General features: G+C 35.4%; 2 protein-coding genes and 1 non-coding gene across 3 annotated transcripts; all 3 read left to right on the plus strand.

The window, feature by feature from the left end:
- Positions 1-1,452: 1,452 nt before the first annotated feature.
- LOC106358210 (nascent polypeptide-associated complex subunit alpha-like protein 4) lies at positions 1,453-2,644 on the plus strand. Its single transcript, XM_013797960.3, has 4 exons — positions 1,453-1,687; positions 1,767-1,848; positions 1,998-2,119; positions 2,196-2,644. Exons 1-4 carry the CDS (start codon positions 1,622-1,624, stop codon positions 2,541-2,543), a joined length of 618 nt encoding a protein of 205 aa, XP_013653414.1. The 5' UTR covers positions 1,453-1,621; the 3' UTR covers positions 2,544-2,644.
- A 7,125-nt stretch (positions 2,645-9,769) lies between these two features.
- LOC106356425 (cyclin-dependent kinase B2-2) lies at positions 9,770-11,548 on the plus strand. The gene is made up of 8 exons (XM_013796182.3): positions 9,770-10,071; positions 10,132-10,273; positions 10,349-10,410; positions 10,482-10,593; positions 10,672-10,765; positions 10,844-10,913; positions 11,003-11,141; positions 11,247-11,548. The coding sequence occupies exons 1-8, from the start codon at positions 9,836-9,838 to the stop codon at positions 11,340-11,342; spliced, it is 951 nt and encodes a 316-aa protein (XP_013651636.1). The 5' UTR covers positions 9,770-9,835; the 3' UTR covers positions 11,343-11,548.
- Positions 11,549-20,122: 8,574 nt separating this feature from the next.
- LOC125576861 lies at positions 20,123-20,229 on the plus strand. The gene has a single exon (XR_007315284.1). It is a non-coding gene; the product is annotated as a small nucleolar RNA R71 (small nucleolar RNA).
- The last annotated feature ends 3,524 nt before the right edge of the window (positions 20,230-23,753 follow it).

A 23,753-nucleotide genomic window follows, 5' to 3' on the forward strand; every position in this document is an offset into this window, starting at 1 on the left:
AAGTATTTTATATGATAAATTATGTTGCTGCGAACATCATTAAAGATTAATTAATTATTTAAAATTAAATAAAAATTTTGCATAAAATAAAATATATATTACAACAAAAACTATAAACTACATTCTTACACATGTTCACAATCTCTAAAAAAAAAACTATTGCATGATGAAAGGACACCTCCCTATAGAAAGACCTATCTGTATATACTTTAGTAACATTTTTTTTTATATTTTATTAACTTCTTTTAAACTAATGCAATTTTTAAAACCAAAAGATTAATCCTTAAATATTTTATTTTGGATTTTCAAAAAGTACTTTCTTAGCATCATAGGATGCATCCATACACATTTTAAAAAACTTTTTATATACATTATATGATGAAAAGGCACATCAATATAGAAAGATACATCTTTTGACATTTTAACTTCTTTTCAACTAACACAACTTTTAAAATAAAATAACACAATCTTTCACATTAATTGAGATTCCTATAAAAACACACAACCTTTGGAATTAATTGGGATTGCTATTATTAGTAGATAAAGAATACAATATCCCTACACACATTACAAAGTGAAATACACGTGTAGAGTAACAAAATAATTTTCAGCCACGTGGGATAAATGAGACATGCAAATCTAGATCTTTCTCTTTACTGCCGCCGGCAAACTTCCGGCCACCGTCGACGATAGAGCTTCATCTTCCCACCTTCATTCTTCGTTTCACTTTGATTTTGTACTCTCTATATTTAGCTTTCGCCTTCAACTGTCACTAGAAGTTTGAATCTCTTACAACTGCTGCTGAATTTAAACTGAGATAACTCTAATTGATTCAACTAGAAGACTTTTAACTGGACCACCTTTATAGAAGATGCCAGTTTCTACTGAGTCTCCATTAAATCAACCGAGTAATTCCAACATCACCATCGTCCTTTTCATCTGAGATGCTCTGTTTTTATGTTGACTTATACTCTTAATATATAAGAGAGAAAGAGCCTCATACAAAAGGGATCTGTGCTCAAACAGCAAAGAAGAAAAGTTTCAAACCCAAGCATCAACGGAATATGGATTAGCCCAACGAAAGAGATAAACAAAAAGTCGCCTAGCGAAAGATTTATCCGCAACGGAAGGTACTTTGATCTAGTGATCGATAATATGATACAATATAAACAAGAAACAAAAAAGAGGGGTGGTGACCGGTGGCGAGTTGCTCACCGGCCACCGGAGATGATTTCAAGTTCGATGTAAAACTAGAGAGAAGTTGGAGCACGGAAGTGGGATTAGTGTGGGAGAAAGCATGATTAGATTGGGTTTAAATTCATTTTTTCGGGTCAGCTCGATACATATTATTCGGTTTCTTTTTATTTGCATGCCACACCAAGCTTCAGCGTGACAAAAGCAAATAAAAATTATTTGCACACTGATGCGTCCAACGAGATGTAATGGACTTTAAAACGGGCTTTATAAGGGTGAAAAGATAAACTGGGCTGATAACAAAGTAAAGCCCACAAGCACTAGATTACGCCCTTTTCATCATATTTATTCGTAGCCACTGAAAAAAGGTAAAGAGTATCGCCGCTGCACTGTCTGAAAGGGTTAGTTTCCTAGGAAGAAGGAGAAAATGCCAGGCCCCGTTGTTGAAGAAGTGAAGATTGAGGAAGCCATCAAAGAGCAAATGAAGCTCGAGGTTCGTTCCCTTCCCTTCCCTTCCTCTCTCTCTCTTTTGTTCATATGACGATTGTTTCTTCTGTCTGTGTATTGAGCAGAAGGAAGACGATGTTGTCGTTGAGGATGTCAAAGACGAAGACGATGATGTCGATGACGATGAGGACGATGACAACGTCGATGGTATAATCTATTCTCTCGATTTGATTCATTCCGTCGATGTGTTGGTTCTAGTGATGATTAGTAATCGTTTATTTATTTATTTATTTATTAATTGAATCTGTTATGTTTGTATTATCGTTTGTGGGACTCTGTTAATACTATATAATAAGGTCAAGGAGCTGAGAGCGGTAAACAAAGTAGGAGCGAGAAGAAAAGCCGCAAAGCTATGCTGAAACTTGGAATGAAACCTGTCACTGATGTTAGCAGAGTGACTATCAAGAGATCAAAGAATGTAAATAACCTTTTTTTTAATGTTTAATTAATCCTTATCTTTCTTGAAAACCAATGCTTGATTCTTGCATATTCAGGTTTTGTTTGTCATCTCGAAGCCCGATGTGTTCAAGAGTCCCAACTCCGAGACCTATGTGATATTCGGCGAGGCTAAGATTGATGATATGAGCTCTCAGCTACAAGCTCAAGCTGCTCAGAGGTTCAAGATGCCAGATGTTGCTTCAATGATCCCCCCTAACGCTGAAGCAGCCGCGGTTGCGCAAGAGGAGGATGATGATGATGATGATGTGGATGAGACCGGTGTTGAAGCCAAGGATGTTGAGCTCGTGATGACTCAGGCTGGTGTTTCCAAGGCCAAAGCCACTAAGGCTCTTAAAGCCAACGATGGAGATATTGTTTCCGCCATCATGGAACTCACTACATAGGTTGAGTTCTCGCACTTTCGTCCTCTTTTCATTATTAAACGTTTCATTTCTCGAACATTGTTTGTGTTCCGCCACTTTAAAAAGGGTATTTTTCTCCTCTACTTTAGAGCCACAAGTACCACTTGATGATAACTTGTTTGTCACTGAACTTAATCTCCTGCTTTGAACAATCTAGATGTTTAGTGAGACTTGCTTGTTTCTTCTGTCGATCATCCCATCTGAAACAATGATGAAAACCAACTTTTTCTGTTAGAAAGAAAGAAACCTCTTGTGGATCAATCATTGGTGAGAAGATGGGTATAACAGAGTAATGAATGAGTAGTAATTGTTCCACCATATCTGTGCTTTTCTGTTCAGCTCATCATTCACTAAGTTTCTCTCTACCAAACATGTCGAGGAGTGTTCTGATGAGAGCACATTAGTCTCTTTCAACTGAAGAAACGAGCAAAAACTTGAAGAGGGACAGGGAAAAGTCGGATTGTTCTCTAGGCTCAGAGGTCTGGTACTTCTGAAAAAGCCAACCAAGCTCGTTCAAGAAGCACACAATCTCTTCTCTTGATGTGGGACAGCAAACGAGGGCGATTTAACTCTTTGCAGATGGATGCATTGGCAATTATCGATGGAAAGCTGTCACCGCTAAACCCATTCTCCACCTGTATACAAATAAGAAGTTAAGCATCTCTAGATTGACAAATAAAGCTATTGAGTTATATGAAGTCACACCTAAATGAAACAGCGTCTAAGAAAACCAGCTTGTGCATTTGTGTACATGTGGAAAGGTGATTAGTTCGAAACCTGCCATCTCAGATATACCAATACAACATGGATATCTAATTACCACTGCGAACAAACAGATGATCAAAAAGAAATCTGATAAAATGTATCAATGCGACGAAAATGTATCATGCGAAGATATGATCATTTAAATTTAATCAGTCATTAATAAATTTGAAATTATTTCTTTATTATTGGATATTATATTTATTTTTTACATTTGTTTATAATTTAATAACTAATAATTGATTTTGAAAGTTCAAGAAACTATATAGATACACACTAATGTCTTGAATTTCTATGTTTCATCAAAAAAAAATTAAAATTTAAATTTTTTCTTGAAAAGTAAATCAAAATTTAATAAATCTTATTTCAACTAAAATTAATAGTTTTAATTTGGTTTTGATTTTTGATTTTTTTTATAATGTTGAAGTTATTGTCCTACACTGTTAAATCTTCTTTGCTATAAAACTAGAATTTGTTGATCATATAGCACTAGACATTAGTGTGTATCAACAACCTCATCCGTAAATCATTGAGATAAAACCAGAATAATTGATAAATCAAGTCCACCACGATCATGAATGTCTTACTTATTTTACCAAAAAAAATGAATGTCTTACTTTTGCATCTTCTTGATGAGATTCTCTTCACATTAGAACCCACATCTCTGGTGATGATGAGATGCACCGATCATTTCTTCGAAGTGTATTTATCTGACACAAAATTTGGACCCATTATGTTATTCATGTTCCATCTTTTCTCTCTATTAAAAAATGAGGGCCAATCACACGTTGCTACATTGACCTATATAAATATACTATTCTCCTTTTCTTCTATATCGACGTGGATGAGAAGAAGGTGACTATAGTTTCTAAAGACCGACGCATCTCCTCTCTAAATGCGGTTATGGGACTCATTTGATAAAACCAAGTAAACAGTCTCTCATGTTTGATTAATTTTGGGTCCATAGATACAGAGAAACTATTATATATGATTTGCAGGAGAATGTTTGTTTCCCATATGATTTTCTAATAGATATCTCATGGTTTATGGTCAATGAAGACATTTTTTTTTTTTTTTGTAAAGCTATGGTCAATGAAGACTAGTATATATAAATTGCAATAGCAATAAGGAGAAGGAATGGTCAAACTCCATGCAAGTCAATGTTTTAGAGGAAGAAACAATTGAACCCAACTCAAATGATTGTTACAAAAAAAAAAAAACAAATTTGAATGAAACGACTCATTTGCGTCAAGGTGATCTATTATCTTGATTTGGTTAGATGATGATGAATCCATTTGTAAATAAGATAAAAGAGTCGAGGCAGAGAGGCCAAGTCTAATTATCAGAAATAGTTTTGAGACTAATTAACGGTTTAACTCTAAGATATATCATTTTAAAACAACTAATACAACCAATTAGAAGACATAATTTGGGATTTTTGCAAAATTGACCTACAACTTAAAGTCAAACACAAAACTAACCTCCCTTTTTTTTGAAAATTGGTTTTGCCCTATTCACCCCACAAGTTCATATAATTTACGAAAATGCCATCAATTTTTTTTTTCTTTTTTTTTTCGAAAATGACATTTTTACTCTCTCACCCTCATCATCTTCAAGTAATTACAAGATTGCCATTGTCATCAATACCACAACCACCATGAACAACCAATTTGAAGCTCTTAATGCTCCCAAAATCGATTTACCCTTCTTCTTTTTCCATTCTTGTGAACTAAACACAACATATCTCTCAATTTCTCTCCACAATGAGCTAAAAAAACCCAAGATTTTGATTCTAAATTTTTTATGGTTCATAGAGTCATAGAAGCTAACAATTATGGGTGGGTGACTTTCGTTTGTGATTCTGTGTGCTTGGAGAAGCCTTATGTATGCTAAGGAACTTATCTCACCAATTTAAGGTATGACATCGAGTTTTTTTCCAGATCTGTTCGTCAGACGACTTACTTGGGAAGTCGTCTGGCTGTAGACGACTTACCTTTCAGTCGTCTGGCTGTAGACGACTTACCTGGAAGTCGTCTGGTCAACGCAGAGGTTATTTTTACAATTGACTTTGAAATCTGTAACCTGAGACGACTGAAAGTTAAGTCGTCTACTATTGTTTGGATTCAAAAAAAATTCCAAAGAACCTAGACGACTTACATTTCAGTCGTCATAGGTTAGTTTTGCATTTGACTGGATAATTTCAGAAGTTTGACTTCCCCAGACGACTTACATTTCAGTTGTCTGGCGAAAATTAAAATAATAATATTTTTTTAAAAGTAGACGACTTAAAGTTAAGTCGTCATAGGTTAGTTTTGCAATTGAAAAAAAAAACTTCAAGATTTAATTATACACAGACGACTTATAATTCAGTCGTCCACCAGACGACTTAATTGTAAGTCGTCCAGGACTTTTTTCCGAGATTCTGGTCAAACCTCGTAAATCCTAGACGACTTACATTTCAGTCGTCTCGTGGACGACTGAATTATAAGTCGTCTGTATATAATTAAATCTTGAAGTTTTTTTTTTCAATTGCAAAACTAACCTACGACGACTTAACTTTAAGTCGTCTACTTTTAAAAAAATATTATTATTTTAATTTTCACTAGACGACTGAAATGTAAGTCGTCCAAAAAGTCAAACTTCTGAAATAATCCAGTCAAATGCAAAACTAACCTCTGACGACTGAAATGTAAGTCGTCTAGCTTTTTTGGAGTTTTTTTTTTAACCAAACAATAGTAGACGACTTAACTTTCAGTCGTCCAAAATAACAGATTTCAAAGTCAATTGCAAAAATAACCTCTGCGTTGACCAGACGACATATAGTTTAGTCGTCTAGACAACTTAGATTGAAGTCGTCCGCGTCTTCTCCACTAGTTTTTAAGTCTTCTACGTTAGTTTTTGAATAACTTGTATTTTTAAGAATGATAAGTAACTTCAAGATATGTAAAACTCATATTTACAAAATATGTTCTCTCCCTTAGTTTTACTAAATTTGACTAAGTTTTTCAATGCAAACTTATAAAAAATATGATATGCTTTGACTAGTTACTATTGTTTGTTTCCATCTCTTACCAACATTCTTGTTTATTATGATGAGAAAAAGGCCATTGGAGTTTATTATTGCATATGAGAGATCCAAAGATAAGAAAAAGGCTACTGAAGTCTATTATTTCATTGATTTGTAAATGTGTAAACACATTGTTAGCACATTTAATACATCTTGGAAAATATTATTACTGATTTTACAAAAAATTCACAACTAAAAGAGTATACATGCAATTCACAACTTGAGTAGATGAGTAGACAAGACCAGACAACTTGAGTAGATGAGTAGACAAGACCAGACAACTTTTAAGAAGTCCAGATGACTTCTAAGAAGTCCAGACGACTTCCAGGAAGTTCAGACGACTTTTAGGAAGTCCAGACGACTTCCAGACGACTTTACAGGAAGTCCAGACGACTTTACAGGAAGTCCAGACGACTTTACAGGAAGTCCAGACGACTTCCAGACGACTTTACAGGAAGTCCAGACGACTTTACAGGAAGTCCAGACGACTTTACAGGAAGTCCAGACGACTTTACAGGAAGTCCAGACGACTTCCAGACGACTTTACAGGAAGTCCAGACGACTTTACAGGAAGTCCAGACGACTTCCAGACGACTTCCAGATGACTTTACAGGAAGTCCAGACGACTTTTAGGAAGTCCAGACGACTTCCAGACGACTAACAAGTAAGTCGTCCCAAAAGTCTTCCAGATCTGAAAAACCTGCATATTAAATCCAGATCTGAAAAACCTGCATATTCAAAAACGTTCAAATGGCTTAAAAACAGAAAAAATGAATGGAAGATTAGATAAATCTACCTTTATAGAACACACAAAAATACATATCTAAAAATAATAGATCTACCTTTAAATTAGTGGAAGATGAGTACCATCTAATTAAAAACCTGCAAAAAAAAATAGATTAGTAACAAAGACATGAGACAAAATTGAAAAATTCATATAAAGTTTGGTGTTTTCAAGTCAAAGAGATTAAAGTGGGTTTGGAGAGTTTTAGTTTGGGAAAAAAGTAAGAACTTTATACAACAAGAAGTTACCAAATGAAGAAAAATCAGACATAAGAACTTACCAAAACGCTCAGAAAAATCCAGACGACTTCCTAGAAGTCCAGACGACTTCCTGGAAGTCTAGACGACTTCCTGGAAGTCCAGACGACTTCCTGGAAGTCCAGACGACTTCCTGGAAGTCCAGACGACTTCCAAGAAGTCCAGACGACTTCCAGACGACTTCCAGACGACTTCCAGACGACTTCCAGACGACTAACACGTAAGTCGTCCCAGAAGTCTTCCAGATCTGAAAAACCTGCACATCAAATCCAGATCTGAAAAACCTGCATATCCAAAAACGTTCAAATGACTTAAAAATAGAAAAAATGAGTGGAAGATTAGATAAATCTACATTTATAGAACACACAAAAATACATATCTAAAATTAATAGATCTACCTCTAAATTAGTGGAAGATGAGTACCACTTGATTAAAAACCTGTAAAAGAGATGGATTAGTAAGAAATACATGAGACAAAACTGAAAAATTCATATAAAGTTTGGTGTTTTCAAGTCAAAGAGATTAGAGAGAGGTTGGAGAGTTTTAGAATGATGAACATTACATTTTTGTTGCAGCCATTTGAGAGGAGGAGAGAGAATGTGTAAATTTTTCTTTATATAGGGAGGCAAAAAATCTAATTAGGTTAAATATTTTTGACTCAGACGACTTCCTGGACGACTTACATTTCAGTCGTCTGGTGAAGAAATTAAAACAGACGACTTACATGTAAGTCGTCCAGAAGAGTTTAATATTTTTAGCGGGAAATTAAATATTTTTAGTGGGAAACTAAAATAGAAGACTTTCCAGACGACTTACAAGTAAATCGTCTGGACGACTTACAAGTAAGTCGTCTGGACGACTGAAATATACGTCGTCCGGGTAAATTATTCAACAGACGACTGAAATATAAGTCGTCCACACCCTAAACATAACCCCTAAACTTAATTATCTAATTAAACACTTCATAAAACCAAATCAAACTTGAAAAGTGTTTACTATACACAGAAATAAACACATATAAGTGAAAACTAATTTCTGAAAAAAACATTTTAGTTTTCCAAAATCTAACCCTAACAATCCATACAATACTACAACATATGTTTGCCAAACTCCTAAACCAAAGTATTTCATGATTCACTACTTCCACTCATCTATCTTCAAAACAAATCAATTTTATCATATCTTAATTTATATCACTTAAAACTGTTTATAATTACTTGATTTTTATTTTTCACGCATCAAAATATTTTTTACAAGATTTATAAATTATTTTTAAAATAAGCTGGTACCAGACGACTGAAACTTCAGTCGTCTAGACGACTTCCAACAATTCAGACGACTCAGACGATTTACTGGGGCTATATTCGTAAAAATGGCTTCTGTTTTTTTGTTTGGTCACAAGGGGCTGAGCTGTAATTTCACTAGGCTTTTAGGTTAGTTTTGCATTTGATTCAAGTTTGGGTATAGGTTTGGGATTAAAATCAAGTTGTGGGTTAGTTTTGGCAAAAACCCCACATAATTTTATATTCGAAAGATACCTTTTGTAAGGTTTGGAGTTTGATTAATTGAGATCTAAGCATGAGAAATTTGATAATCTTCAAAATCACAAATTTCATGAATTATATAACTAGTAAGGTCAGCTCGAGGCACTTGAATATTTATTAGAGAAAATATAGATTTAAAGTTTGGATTATATACAGTCGACTGACTATCTTTCTTTTAATTTCGGATATTGGATAATAACCAGTCTGGTTCGGATAGATAATAACCGATCTGATTTGGTTCCAAAATCCAATTTTGTAAATAAGTTAAAATCTATTCAGACAATTCTTTGCATAAGCACTTTAAACATGTCACACACTTGTGGGTGTTTTGTCTTTCTTTTGCAAATGCTGCCTTTGTTGTTGTTTGAGTTCGGAAAGAGAAAAGACAAAAACAAGTATTGGACTATAGTGGATTACAAACCCAGATTTGTAATACATTAAGTAGGGAATTTTGTTCAAATCAGGCTTGTAACCGTTTCACAATTTTCATTTTCGTCTTTTCGGTCGATTTTAATATATAATATCTATTTAAAAAAAAGTATTGGACTATAGAGTTTTTTTGTTAGTAACACTGAAAAGGAATGAAATCGTGAAAACTTCATATTTATGTTGAATGGAATATTTATGGAAACATATAAAGCTTTGACTAGTAACAAAATATTGGATCTGAGATCAAATAAATTTTAGATATTATTATTATTATTTAATATCAAAAACCCTAGTGATGGTGACGCTCTCTCCGGTTTGAAATTTGAAAAAAAAACAAACCGTTGTGAGATGTGTGTATATACCCTTTCGCCTCTTCTCTCTTTGAATCAATCTCACATTCACAAAAACATCATCCTGAGAGAGAGAGAGAGATGGAGAACAACGGAGTAAAGAGTGCAGCGTCGTCAGCCATGGAAGCCTTCGAGAAGCTAGAGAAAGTAGGAGAAGGCACTTACGGCAAAGTGTACCGAGCAAGAGAGAAGGCCACCGGTCTCATCGTCGCTCTGAAGAAGACTCGTCTCCACGAGGACGAAGAAGGCGTCCCTCCCACCACTCTCCGCGAGATCTCCATCCTCCGCATGCTCGCTCGCGATCCCCACATCGTCAGGTCTCTTCTTCTGCCATTCCCCCTCTTTTCTTGATCTTGATCTTGATTCTTCATCTCCAGGTTGATGGACGTTAAGCAAGGACTGAACAAAGAAGGCAAGACTGTGCTCTACCTTGTGTTCGAGTACGTTGACACTGATCTCAAGAAGTTCATCAGAAGCTTCAAGCAAGCTGGGCAGAACATTCCCCAGAACACTGTCAAGGTTTTGAGCTTTTGTCCTTCACTCAATATGCTCTCTGTAGTGTTGCTAAATGAAACATATTATTCTTGAGTGCAGAGCTTGATGTACCAACTATGCAAAGGCATGGCTTTCTGCCATGGCCATGGAGTGTTACACAGGTATAAAGATCCATTCTTTGTTGAAACAGTAGATCATTAATCTTACTTCTTCTCTTGGGTTTTGATTACAGGGATCTTAAGCCTCACAATCTCTTGATGGACCGCCAGAAAATGACCCTCAAAATAGCTGATCTTGGATTGGCCAGAGCCTTCACTCTCCCTATGAAAAAGTATACACATGAGGTATTTTTATTATTCTCTCTTGTTTATTCATCCTAGCTTTGTATCTTTGGAGTTTTATTCTCTCTTCCGTTGCAACAGATTCTAACTCTATGGTATAGAGCTCCAGAAGTCCTTCTTGGAGCAACCCATTACTCAACCGCTGTTGATATGTGGTCTGTTGGCTGCATTTTTGGTACACATTCTTCTCTTTTAGCTTCAGTTTAATAGTAGCAAGAAGGACTAACTGTTTCTGTTTCCTTTTTGTTTGTAGCTGAGCTAGTGAACAAGCAAGCAATCTTTGCTGGAGACTCTGAGCTCCAACAGCTCCTCAGCATTTTCAGGTAATTATTTGTGTTCTTCTTCATCATTCTCTACCACACAAACATGACTTTTTTGCTTATTCTGTTTCTTTCATTACTGTGACATTCAGGTTGCTGGGAACACCAAACGAACAAGTGTGGCCTGGAGTGAGCAAACTCAAGGACTGGCATGAATACCCACAGTGGAAACCATTGAGCCTCTCAACAGCTGTTCCAAACCTCGATGAGTCTGGACTTGATCTCTTATCAGTAAGTCTATAAATGTTCCCAACACACCTCTTAGACCTTTGCTTGATTAGTTGAGAATCACACAGACCGGAAAGTAATTTGCGTTTCTCTTTGTGTTCTAAACAGAAAATGCTGGAGTATGAGCCAGTTAAACGAATCTCAGCAAAGAAGGCTATGGAGCATCCTTACTTTGATGATCTACCTGACAAGTCCTCTCTCTGAAGATCTCTTTATGAACTCTCTCAGTAGTCTTGTTGTTTGTTCCAACTTTGTCATTGCTTGTCTCAAGCACTTCTTCTTAGGATGATCATGTTTTTCACATTTCCCTTGGCGCTGGGGTCATGTTCCCAGTTGTATAACTCTCAACTTCCTTAACATTGATAGAAAATATCAATTGCTCTCCGTAGTAAGCATTTTGCAAAAGTTCAGAATATCAATTTGAGCTTCTCTCGCTAGCACTCTCTTAAGATTGTATACATACGCCTCCAATCTAATATAAATTATCTAACTTTCAAGAAAGAAACAACTTTTGGAGGATGATATATATATTAAAAGTTTACCAGAAGCACAGAACGAGCCGACGATGAATGTGAGCAGAACATTGAGTGGCTTGGCTTGAACTACCTAAAAAATTTCCCATGAAGAGATCTAAAATCAATTTTCATTTTCAGTCACCTCTCTGGTTTGAAATCTTGCAACTCACATTTTGACCATGCATGCATGGCCTCACGGTCCTACTTTTAGTACTTAGTACAACTACCCACAACAACAACAATATTCGTATAGAATTGAGAGCAACTGAGAATATATTCATATATCCCATATATATTAATCTTGGAACATTGATGATTCTTAGAATTTTTAGAAAAATAAGTTGGTCAATTTAAATATATATTATAAGTTTTATTAAACTAACTATCCAATTGATTAATAGTGTGCAAAAGAATATTCTCAATTCTCATCTTAAATAAAAGCTACGGAATTACCTAATATTATTAACATATAGATGACAACTAATGATTATGAATAATAAATATTTGATAACAATTTTTGTATCCTATCTTTTTTTTGTTTAATTTTATATTATTAAAAGAAAATTAAACAATCACATTAAGCATATAATTAAAAAATTAGATTTTTATTATATATTATATTTTAAATTTTTTGAACTACAAATTACTAAAAATAGTAAAAGTCTCACATTGAAAATTTTGTGATCAATTGTTTAACTATTTTTTTGCTCAAACAAGATACAAATGATTATAAATCATATGAATATGAAGTCTCATTAATCAATTTTCAAATTAGATATATATATATATATGTTAATATCATTTAAATTAAATTATATACTATATTAAAAAGAAAAAAAAATATTAATTTCAATATTTATATTGAAAAATTATTGAGATCATAATATTTTAATTTTAAAATTTGTATTGAAAATCTCACATTAAAAGTTTTGTGATTAACGGTTTAAATTTTTGTTACAACAAATATACAAATGTTAATAAATTATACGAGTAGGAAGTGTCAATAATGAATATTTATATTAAAATATACTATATATATATATATCTATATCAATAAAATCCCCTGTATATTATTTGAGAAGCATTACAACTTCTTTTTGTAGCCACGTGTCATCACTAGGATGATTCTTAGAATCATTAGAGAAATATGTTGGTCCATCTAATTATATAATAAACTTTTTATTAAACTAACCATAAATTCATTTTTAATGTTCTTTATAATTTCCTTAAATAAAAATTACGGAATTGCCTAATACGGCTAAAATATATATGACAATTAATGATTTTGAATAATAAAGATTTGATAAAAATTAGTGTATCTTCTATCATATTTGTTTAATTTTAAAATATTAAAATAAATTAAACAACCAAAATAACCATATAATTAAAATTTAGATTTTTCTGTATATGTTATATTTTGAATTTTTAAAAATAACTATAATCTACTAAAACTGTTAGAAGTCTCACATTCAAATTTTATGATCGATGATTTAAAATTTTTGTTATGAAAAAGTACAAATGATTACAAAATCATAAAAGTAAAAAGTCTAATTTAAATAATTATTAAGATTAATAAATATATATATATATATATATATATATATATCATTTTAAATTAAATTATAAACCATATGAAATACATAAATATTTTAGTTTCGAAATTTAATCTGAACAATTTTTTTGATAAAAGATTTGAATGAACTTTGACAACTTAATTTTTTCTAAAAATATAAATTACTAAAACTATTAATCCCATGAAAATTTTGTTATCGGTAATTTAAAGTTTTTACTATAAAAGATACAAATAATCAAACAATTATATGAGTAGAAAGCATCATTTAATAGACATTAATATTAAAAATTCAATATGTATGTTAATATCATTTAAAATTTAATTACATATCCTATCAAACAGAAAAAAAATTGTTTGGATTAATAAAATTGATTTAATTATATGTTCGCACCAATTTAATTATATATGTAATAGTTAATGACTTTTAATTATTTAATATATATTTATTATTTCATGCAAAAAGATATAATATATATAATTATTTATATATATAATATTCATCCCGTGCAAGGATCTTGACCTAGTTTAATTATATACCATATGGAATAACTGCTTTATTTTTTCAGCATTCTCGGCCCCTCATTAAAAAGGATTTGCTTGACTTGGTTAATGATTTTTTGGTATTAGGGAAAATGGATGTAAGGCTAAATATTACAAATATATGTCTAATTCTGAAATCAGAGAGACCCACAAGGATGATAAAGTTGCGACCCATAAGTTTATGCAATGTAGGATATAAGATCATCTCTAAAGTATTATGCCAGAGGTCGAAGTCTTGTATGCCCTTACTATTATCTGAAACTCAATCAGCCTTTGTGGCCGGTAGGTTGATTTCAGATAACATACTTATTGCCCAAGAGATATTTCATGGGTTAAGGACAAATAAGGCATGCCAAAATAAGTTCATGGCAATAAAACGAATATGAGTAAGGCGTATGATAGGGTGGAGTGGAGCTTCATTGAGGTGTTACTCCACAATGGATCAAATTGATGATGAAATGCATATCGTCGGTTCAATATCGAGTTTTATTAAATGGTCATCCAAGGGGACTTATTATTCCACAGAGATGATTATGTCAAGGGGATCCACTGTCTCCGTATTTATTCATCATGTGTACAGAGGTCCTAATATCAAAAAATTTAACTAGATTGAAGGTCGCAAGAGATTGTCCGTCAATATCTCATTTGCTCTTTGCGTATGAAGCTGTGCCGGGACAGCCGATAAATTTTGAGAAATCTTCTATCCAATTTGGTCACCGGATAAAAGAGACCACAAGGCAAGAACTCAAGGATATATTAGGGATTCAAAATAGCGGTGGGATGGGATCATATTTAGGCATACCAGAGAGTTTGGGAGGATCGAAAACACAAATTTTTGGTTTCATTCATGAACGGTTGAATAACCGACTTAATGGTTGGACTTTTAAATTCTTCACAAAGAGGAGAAAAGAAGTGATTATAAAGTCAGTGGTCACAGCACTACCAAATCATGTTATGACATGTTATCGTCTTCCAGAAGCAGTAACGAAAAAATTGACGAGTGCAGTAGCACAATTTTGGTGGAGTCCAGAAGGAAGCACGAAAGGTATGCACTGAAAATCGTGGGATAAATTATGTAACTCTAAAGATGTAGGGGTTTCGCACTGTGGCCATGATCCGCCTGCATCTAAGGAGATTCATAAGAGTTCATCTTTGTCTTTGTCTTTGCAGTGTCACCATGATGCTTCTGCATTTGATGAGATTCCTAAGAATGTCATGCAAGATGTCCATGATGAGTAGTTTTTACATTAAGTTTTGTGGCTTATATTTTTTTTAATGTTCTTTCTCGTTGATGCAAAGACTACTTGTATTGAATACATGTATTGTTTCACAACTGAAACGAGTCAAAGACTAGCCAAAGGAGTCATCTAATCTTTAGAAGTTTGACGAAATGATGTTGGGGCATAATGGCACCTTTAACAGTTTAATGGAAGATTCGGAAATATTGAGTGTAAGTTTAGTATTTGTTTACAATATTACCATTTATTTGATATCTAGCTCCAGTTTTACATATGCACCTCAGACCATTTTTCTTGTAAAAGAAATATATGTGTATAATAACCCTGCAAATTATCATAAAATTTGGTTCTTCTCTTTTTCTCCTTTCCAAAATTTTCTCTTCTCGAATTCTCATCACATGATTCACAAACTCACAAGAGTTTTTTTTACTTGAAAATTATTTTAATAGAAGCGATTTTTCTTTCAAAACTATTGTCATAGATTTGTGATATTACGTGTATACGCACACCAATTAACCTAATGTGCACACTACCACAATCGAATGGTATGTCGATGTAGCACTTTAGGATCGAATCCACAGAGACCAACTGTTACACTTTATTTCTATAGGATCAATATTAAGCTAAAACAATATGGGGGTTTTAAGATTGAGGTATTATAACAGAAAATAAAAGACTAGTTAAAAGGTTTTCAGATGATTAAAAGAGCTAGGTTCAGGGTGATTCATTGGGATACTTAGAATCATGAGCTACACAACTATTCAGGAAAACAATACGAGCCAATCTAGAACTTGAACAACAAGAATAGATAAACCCACTGTCGTGGTGTCTACCAATTTATCAAGCAATCCTAATGCCTAAACTGTCGTTTGGATCAGAGAATGATGACAAGCATTAAGTTCAGATTCAATTGGTTCACGATTCGCCTTAACATCAGCTTTCGTTGGCTAAGGACAAATCGCCTATCTATGCTATTTCCAGTAACCTAAAACACTTTTGATGAATAGATTAAACTTGTGATCAGATGCTAAATGGCCAGTTTAACATAAGCAATAAGCATAACAATAGACAGAGATATCAAAGAATAACAATCCTATTTGTGTCTAGCTCATTGATCCACGATCCTTAACACCCTAAACCTAACAAGCGACTACTCAGACATGGACAAAGAAATCACAGAGACAAAGACTGAATAAAACATCATGCAATTCAATAGAATAAGAATAGGGTTCAGGATAATCTTCTCTATGACGAGAGAGATGGAGCCTTCTCCCTTTACAATAAGCAAATCCTCAAATTCTAAAGTCTTCAATGGTTTTCTTCTGTCTAGAATAGCGTAGAATGATAAAGAGAAACAGAAAATATGATATATCAAAGCCACAGGCGGCTGGGAGAGAAAATATGGATAATTAGGGCAAATCCCGTAATGATTGTAGTTTCCTAAAAAATCTCTGCCGCTGGAACACTCACTCGGAACAGTCACTTGGGTTGCTCCGCTATCCGGAACAGTCATCAAGACTGTTCTGCGTGAAAACCACCGAATTGCATTGTTTTCTGCCTCTTTTGTTCCAGCTGATCCATCTCCCATCCAATGCAACTCCAGACCTGTAATGACTCCAAAAGGACTAGGAAGACTCGATAAAGACTTGAAAACCAATTTAAAAGCATATATACAAGATGTATAAAACACCATATATCAATTCCCCCAGACTTAGATCCTTGTTTGTCCTCAAACAATGTCAAGTATCAAGAACAGGGAGAAAGGTTTGAAAGTGTGGGAACTCTCCTATTCTCAGCAACCATACTTTAACCACGAATCTCTAAACCATACAAGCAGTAAAACTAGGACAACACACCCTTACCGGAACCCCACTGACTGCTGTTCAAAAATCGGCTCCATACTCTTCATCTCAAACCTGAAAAAGCAACACTATCGAGACAGAACTCCCTACATTCATTTAAGAGTAGCGTGAGCTTCTCATCACAGGCATCATTCAGGGTAGACGGTCTAAATGTGGAACAGGCTATTTAATGGTGGAGTTAAGAGTGTTTAGGGGCTACCATTTCATTGAAGAGGATGCAGGATATCACACAAAATAGCAAGAGAGGATAGATCCATTGATGTCCACAGCCTCTACTCGTTTTTGCTCTATCTGGTGCGACTGTTCTGATGACGGAACAGGCAACTGATTGTTCTGCTTTCTACTTTCCTCTACACACTCTTCAATACTTGGTACCAACTTCTTGCTCGACCTTTCCAGTGGCTCCATGTTTATTTTCTTTCTTCCCCTTCTCCATCACATTAATCTCGTTTTTTTTTTTTTTTTTTTTTTTTTTTTTTTTTGAAGACTGATATGGTGATGTGACGAAGAAGGAGGTAATACATGATCGTTCTGAGTGCCACTGGTGGTTCTGATTTTGCAACCATTCTGGTTCTCCACCCCTGCTCTTGTGCAGTTCATTGGTTATGGAGCAGTTGCTCCCTTAATCTGTTTGTTCTCCTTTCTGACTGAATTTCTGCAGCAGTAACGAGTAGCAGGCTGCGTTGATCCTTTCCTCTCCGACCTTTTTGCACATATCTGCACATATGACACTGAAAAACAAATGCATGAAGGTGGAATAAAGGCTAAGGTGCAGGGTGGAAACTAGCTAAAGATGAGCTAGCCACTCAGGATCAGCAAGATGGATAAAAAGGATAAGAAGTCCTGAGTGTGTTCTCGTTTCCCTGATCTAATGCCCATAACAAGAAGAATTTCAGTCAAGATTAGGTTCAAGTAAGGTGGAGTTAAGTCTACCCAGTGTAACCTGATCGGCTGAGAACCTTCTGGAGAATCAAGTGAGATATGTCAGGGTGTTCCAGGTCCACATGTGTGTCTTTCGCCACTGCTAAGGTCACTGAATAAGATAACTAAAGCACGAGGTGGTTAGTGATCAACACGGAATAAGGTCCTAATTCCCACAAAATTTTGACTGACTCAATAAAAACTGACTCGAATTGACCCAAAAGAAAAACAAAAGAAAGAAACGAGTTAGTAAACGACGAAAACCCTCCCCCAGACTTACTTCACAACGTCCCTGGTGTGAAAATAAATCAGAGAGAAGGTGAAATCAAGAATAAACATTTTTTTTTTTGTTCGAGATACTTACCTGGCGCGGAGCAGCCTGACAGAGCAAGACGCGGTTGCTCCGGTAAAGGATGCTCTGGAATGAGAGCAGCCAGCTGCTTGCTCCAGTCAAGGGTCTCGGATTTTCTGATTTCTGACCTGAGACTCAACAAACTAAAAAAAAAAATAAGTAAAAAGAAAATCCTAATGTTAATGACACTCAACAGTGGGTTGCCTCCCACCAAGCGCTTGGTTTAAGTCTCTAGCTTGACTTGGTGACTGGGATCAGTCGGGTTGAGCAGGAGGGCTTGTTCCAAAACAAGCTCCACAATCAGACATGTTCAGCTTCAAAACTCTGCTCAACAACCCTTTCACAGCAGCTTCCCCTTTCTCCTTCAGCTCATGTGTGAGAATAGCTCTGACTTTAGAGAACGGTTTAGAGGTACCTTTGCACTTTACCTCATACTCAATGGAGTTCTCATCACACTTGAGAGGTATCAAAGTCATTGTAGGATCTCCCTTGATCCTTTTCTTCTGGACTTTCTGTTTCACCCTTGAATTCCCTCTGAATTTAGTAGGATCAGTGCTAGGATCTTCATCAGAGAACAGCCTGCTCTCACCCTTATCACCATGCTCCTTTTCTGGAACAACTTTCAGCTTTTCTACATCAAACACTGAGATGCGAGAGGCGTGTGATGAGGAAGATCTGGTGGGTACAGCCTTGTAGAAAACTTTCTTGTTGATGTTGGAGAAGCAGACTCTCTTGTTGGGCATATCGATGGTTGCTCCAACAGTAGCCATGAATGTCCTTCCAAATATCAAAGGCATCTCATGATCCTTGTTCATCTCAACAACTTGAAACTCAGCAGGAACAATGCATTCCCCTACTTGAACATGAAGGCTGCGGATGGTTCCATATGGGACTGCTCTGGAAGAGTTTGCAAAGGTTAGGGTCAGCTGAGAACGCTCAACATCAGCAATACCCAAATCGTCTACAATAGCCTTTGAGACGAGATTCACACAAGAACCAGAGTCACACAGAGCATCCTTGAAGGTTGTTCCTGCGATGGAGCATGGGAAAACAAACTTTCCAGGATCATCAACCTTAGGCAATACCTTCAATGCTGGTGTAGACAGTGCTTTGATATAGAGAACCTTGATCTCCTCTTGAGTCTCTCTACAGTGTTTAAAGAACTGGAGCAATGGACGAATCTGCAGAGCATCTTCGAATGCAAGTTCTTTAGGAAGCCTTCTCACCATCTTGTTAAACCCTATCAGCTGCTCTTCACTAATGGGATCCATCAGATGTCTAGGTGGAATTGGATAGGGAACCTTGGGAACATAGACTCGAGATGGTGGAGTCTCAGCAAACGGCTGCTCTATTGCATTACAGTGCTCAGTCCTAGGATTTTTATCAGTTCTTCCAGGAAGCGTCTCTTGTTGCCTCTTGACACTCTCAACTGTTTGAGCAAGCTGAACATCGATCTTTCTTATATGGATCGCAAGATTGTCATACTTGTTATTCAGCTCAGTGAACATGTTGCCCATCCTGGTGTCTATTTCCTTGGTTACCTGATTCAACGCCTTGGCCTGAACCTGCTGACCCTGCAACAGCTGTTGCATCATCATACCCAGACCCTTCAGCTCATCTGGTTGACTGTTCCCGTTAGCTGGAACAACATGCGGATTGCTCTGCGGTTGTCGCTGGTTCTGGTTCTGAATATGCCCGGCCGTAGGTTGTTCCATGTTGAAAACGTGTCCTTGGTTGTTTTTCAGTAGCTGATCAACCTTGGCAGTCAGCTCATCTATTTTCTGGGCGTCAGAACTGTTCCCTTTCATGGAGCAATCACTCTCCTCTTTCTTATTAGCTGAGCTAGCAGCCATGTTCTCAATCAGCTTAAAAGCTCCATCAGTGGTTTGAGTCATGAAATCTCCATTGCTCGCAGAGTTTAGAGCACCTTGGTATTTCCAGTCCACTCCATCATAGAAAATGTCCAGGAGATAATCATCATCAAATCCATGGTGAGGACATTCTCTGCGATAGTCATTGAAGCGCTCCCATGCGTCGCAGAAAGGCTCATCAGTGAGCTGTTTGAAGGAGGTGATCTTGTTCCTCAATGCAGCTGTTCTCGCCTTAGAGTAGAAATAACTGAGGAACGCTGATCGGACCTGTTCCCATGAAGTGAGAGAGCCAGTAGGGAGAGAGTTCAACCACCGTGCAGCTTTTCCATCAAGAGAGAATGGGAATAACATGCACGTGATGTAGTCTGGTGGAACACCATTCACGCGAGTGAAACTGCAGACTTTTTCGAAGCTCTCAATATGCTCCATTGGAATTTCTGTAGAGAGACCAGAGAACACCTTTCTCTGTACTAGACCAATCAAAGCAGGCTTGATCTCGAAGTCCTGCCTGGTGCAGAGTGGAGGAACAATGGCAGAGCGCGTAGTAGGGATGTTACGCGGAAGGTTTCTCTGCCCGATTGGAACAGTCTGCGCCTGTTGTTCTTGCTGCGCGAGAGCAGCCTGTTCAGCAGCATCCTGCTGAGCTTGGATGGTCTGCTGCATTTGTAGCATCTGCTGCTGCATGAGTGCCATAGCCGCAGCGAGATCATCCTGATTGGCGTGATCACCCATAGTGGTGTCAGTTTGCCTTGGCTGTTGACGATTTGTTCTTTCTAACCTTGCTAGCTCTTGGTTGGTAAATGTAACTAACTCTCCTTGTGCGTTTCTCCGAGTATGTCTACTGGTCATGCACCTGGAAGATTAGCTGCAACAAAAAGGATAAGGCAAGTTAGAGGTCTTAGACTAAATAAATAACCGAAAAATAAAGGTAAAAAGATGGTCCCCGGCAACGGCGCCAAATTGATATTACGTGTATACGCACACCAATTAACCTAATGTGCACACTACCACAATCGAATGGTATGTCGATGTAGCACTTTAGGATCGAATCCACAGAGACCAACTGTTACACTTTATTTCTATAGGATCAATATTAAGCTAAAACAATATGGGGGTTTTAAGATTGAGGTATTATAACAGAAAATAAAAGACTAGTTAAAAGGTTTTCAGATGATTAAAAGAGCTAGGTTCAGGGTGATTCATTGGGATACTTAGAATCATGAGCTACACAACTATTCAGGAAAACAATACGAGCCAATCTAGAACTTGAACAACAAGAATAGATAAACCCACTGTCGTGGTGTCTACCAATTTATCAAGCAATCCTAATGCCTAAACTGTCGTTTGGATCAGAGAATGATGACAAGCATTAAGTTCAGATTCAATTGGTTCATGATTCGCCTTAACATCAGCTTTCGTTGGCTAAGGACAAATCGCCTATCTATGCTATTTCCAGTAACCTAAAACACTTTTGATGAATAGATTAAACTTGTGATCAGATGCTAAATGGCCAGTTTAACATAAGCAATAAGCATAACAATAGACAGAGATATCAAAGAATAACAATCCTATTTGTGTCTAGCTCATTGATCCACGATCCTTAACACCCTAAACCTAACAAGCGACTACTCAGACATGGACAAAGAAATCACAGAGACAAAGACTGAATAAAACATCATGCAATTCAATAGAATAAGAATAGGGTTCAGGATAATCTTCTCTATGACGAGAGAGATGGAGCCTTCTCCCTTTACAATAAGCAAATCCTCAAATTCTAAAGTCTTCAATGGTTTTCTTCTGTCTAGAATAGCGTAGAATGATAAAGAGAAACAGAAAATATGATATATCAAAGCCACAGGCGGCTGGGAGAGAAAATATGGATAATTAGGGCAAATCCCGTAATGATTGTAGTTTCCTAAAAAATCTCTGCCGCTGGAACACTCACTCGGAACAGTCACTTGGGTTGCTCCGCTATCCGGAACAGTCATCAAGACTGTTCTGCGTGAAAACCACCGAATTGCATTGTTTTCTGCCTCTTTTGTTCCAGCTGATCCATCTCCCATCCAATGCAACTCCAGACCTGTAATGACTCCAAAAGGACTAGGAAGACTCGATAAAGACTTGAAAACCAATTTAAAAGCATATATACAAGATGTATAAAACACCATATATCAATTTGATATACTAAAATACGGATGAAACTCCTTTTACTATTGACTCATAATGATCCTTTCACCAGACAAAGGTATCTAGATACAAAAGCTGAACAAACTCCAAATCTTACCCATTGCAAAGTAAAAAATGCTTTGAATTTTTCTCCCACAAGAAAAATTACATATATCCCTTCAAGAACTCCATGTTTCACAGCCTTTTCCGTACAAAAAAGATGCCGAAAGCTGTATAAGGGAAGTTGATGCAAGAAATAAGAACACAGTGTTACTATTCGATAAGTAAGACCGAAGAGCAAACCAAACATAAAACCTACATCAAACTAAACCTATCGATATTTTGAATACTTGTTAAAAATAAACTTTGTGAGCTTTGAAACACTTAGCACACACTTCGTGGTTGCTTTTATGTTAAAGACATAAACTAATATCCATAAGTTTGAACTCTGAGATTATGTAAGAAAGAAATAGTCTGCAAAACATAGAATTAACTTAATTTTGCTCCCAGTGGTTGTAAACTGGATTAGGCTCTCGACTTACATTATAGGACATAATATTTGAGCTCATATTCACATAACGATTTTGGTTATCTGTTTGGGCCCAAACCCATAGGCTCAACAATTTTCTATTGTTTTACAAGATATCTATCTTATTAAAACTCAAGTACAAAATTGGAGTGTTTGGAGACTTGAATAGGACTTTTAAAAATTTGGAGTGTTTGGAAACATGGATTGCAGTCTTTTAAAAAAAAATATTTTTGTTTGAAAACAAGGATAGTAGTATTAAGAAAAAAAAGTAATGGGCTTATGTTTTTTTAAAAAATTGAAAGTTATCTAGGCCACTTTTAAAATATACCAAAATGGGTCAATCTAATTCCCTAAAAAAAATTTTTCTAAACTAACCATAAAACAAAATTTAAACTTTATATACATATTTCAAATCAAAATAATAATTCAAATTTGATTTATATCAAAAATTGATTCAAAAATATACATATATTCAAAAATGGATTTTTACTAAACTATTTTTCAATAACCATTATAAAAAAATATTGTCAATATATATAAGAAAAATATAATACAAAGCCCAATTTGAAATACCAACTCAAATTATGGTTTTCATATTTCATATTAAGTTTTAAAAATATAATATATGTAATTATTTATATGATGGTATGTATAAAATACTATTAATTATATGATTACTTATATGATGGTACATATAAAATACGATTAATTATATGATGATAAAATACGATATATAATAATGACTAGGGATGGGCTTTTGGATACCCATACGGGTTTAGTTCTGATCGGTTTGTATTTTGAGTTTTCGGGGTCAAAGATTTCAGCCTTATTAGAATGTTTCTAAATTTTGGTTTGAGTTCGATTTGGATCTTTGCTGGTTTGGTTTGGGTTTGGATAACTAATTTAAATTATTTTTAAAGTCTTAAATCATTATATATTTTAAATTTCTCAAAATGTATAAATAAAATAATATATTACGTATAAATTTGAATAACATATGTCATAATACTTAAGCTTAACATATCAATTGGCTTGATTTAAAATTTTG

This window comes from Brassica napus, chromosome A7 (assembly GCF_020379485.1).
Source record: "Brassica napus cultivar Da-Ae chromosome A7, Da-Ae, whole genome shotgun sequence".
NCBI lineage: Eukaryota > Viridiplantae > Streptophyta > Magnoliopsida > Brassicales > Brassicaceae > Brassica > Brassica napus.

Excerpts from the sequence above, each read along its gene's own strand:
- LOC106358210 (XM_013797960.3), top strand. The coding sequence starts at position 1,622 with ATGCCAGGCCCCGTTGTTGAAGAAGTGAAGATTGAGGAAGCCATCAAA. Across the intron at positions 1,849-1,997 it reads GGACGATGACAACGTCGATG|GTCAAGGAGCTGAGAGCGGT; the intron begins GTATAATCTATT and ends CTATATAATAAG. Across the intron at positions 2,120-2,195 it reads CTATCAAGAGATCAAAGAAT|GTTTTGTTTGTCATCTCGAA; the intron begins GTAAATAACCTT and ends TTGCATATTCAG.
- LOC106356425 (XM_013796182.3), top strand. The coding sequence starts at position 9,836 with ATGGAGAACAACGGAGTAAAGAGTGCAGCGTCGTCAGCCATGGAAGCC. Across the intron at positions 10,072-10,131 it reads CGCGATCCCCACATCGTCAG|GTTGATGGACGTTAAGCAAG; the intron begins GTCTCTTCTTCT and ends CTTCATCTCCAG. Across the intron at positions 10,766-10,843 it reads GTCTGTTGGCTGCATTTTTG|CTGAGCTAGTGAACAAGCAA; the intron begins GTACACATTCTT and ends TTTTGTTTGTAG.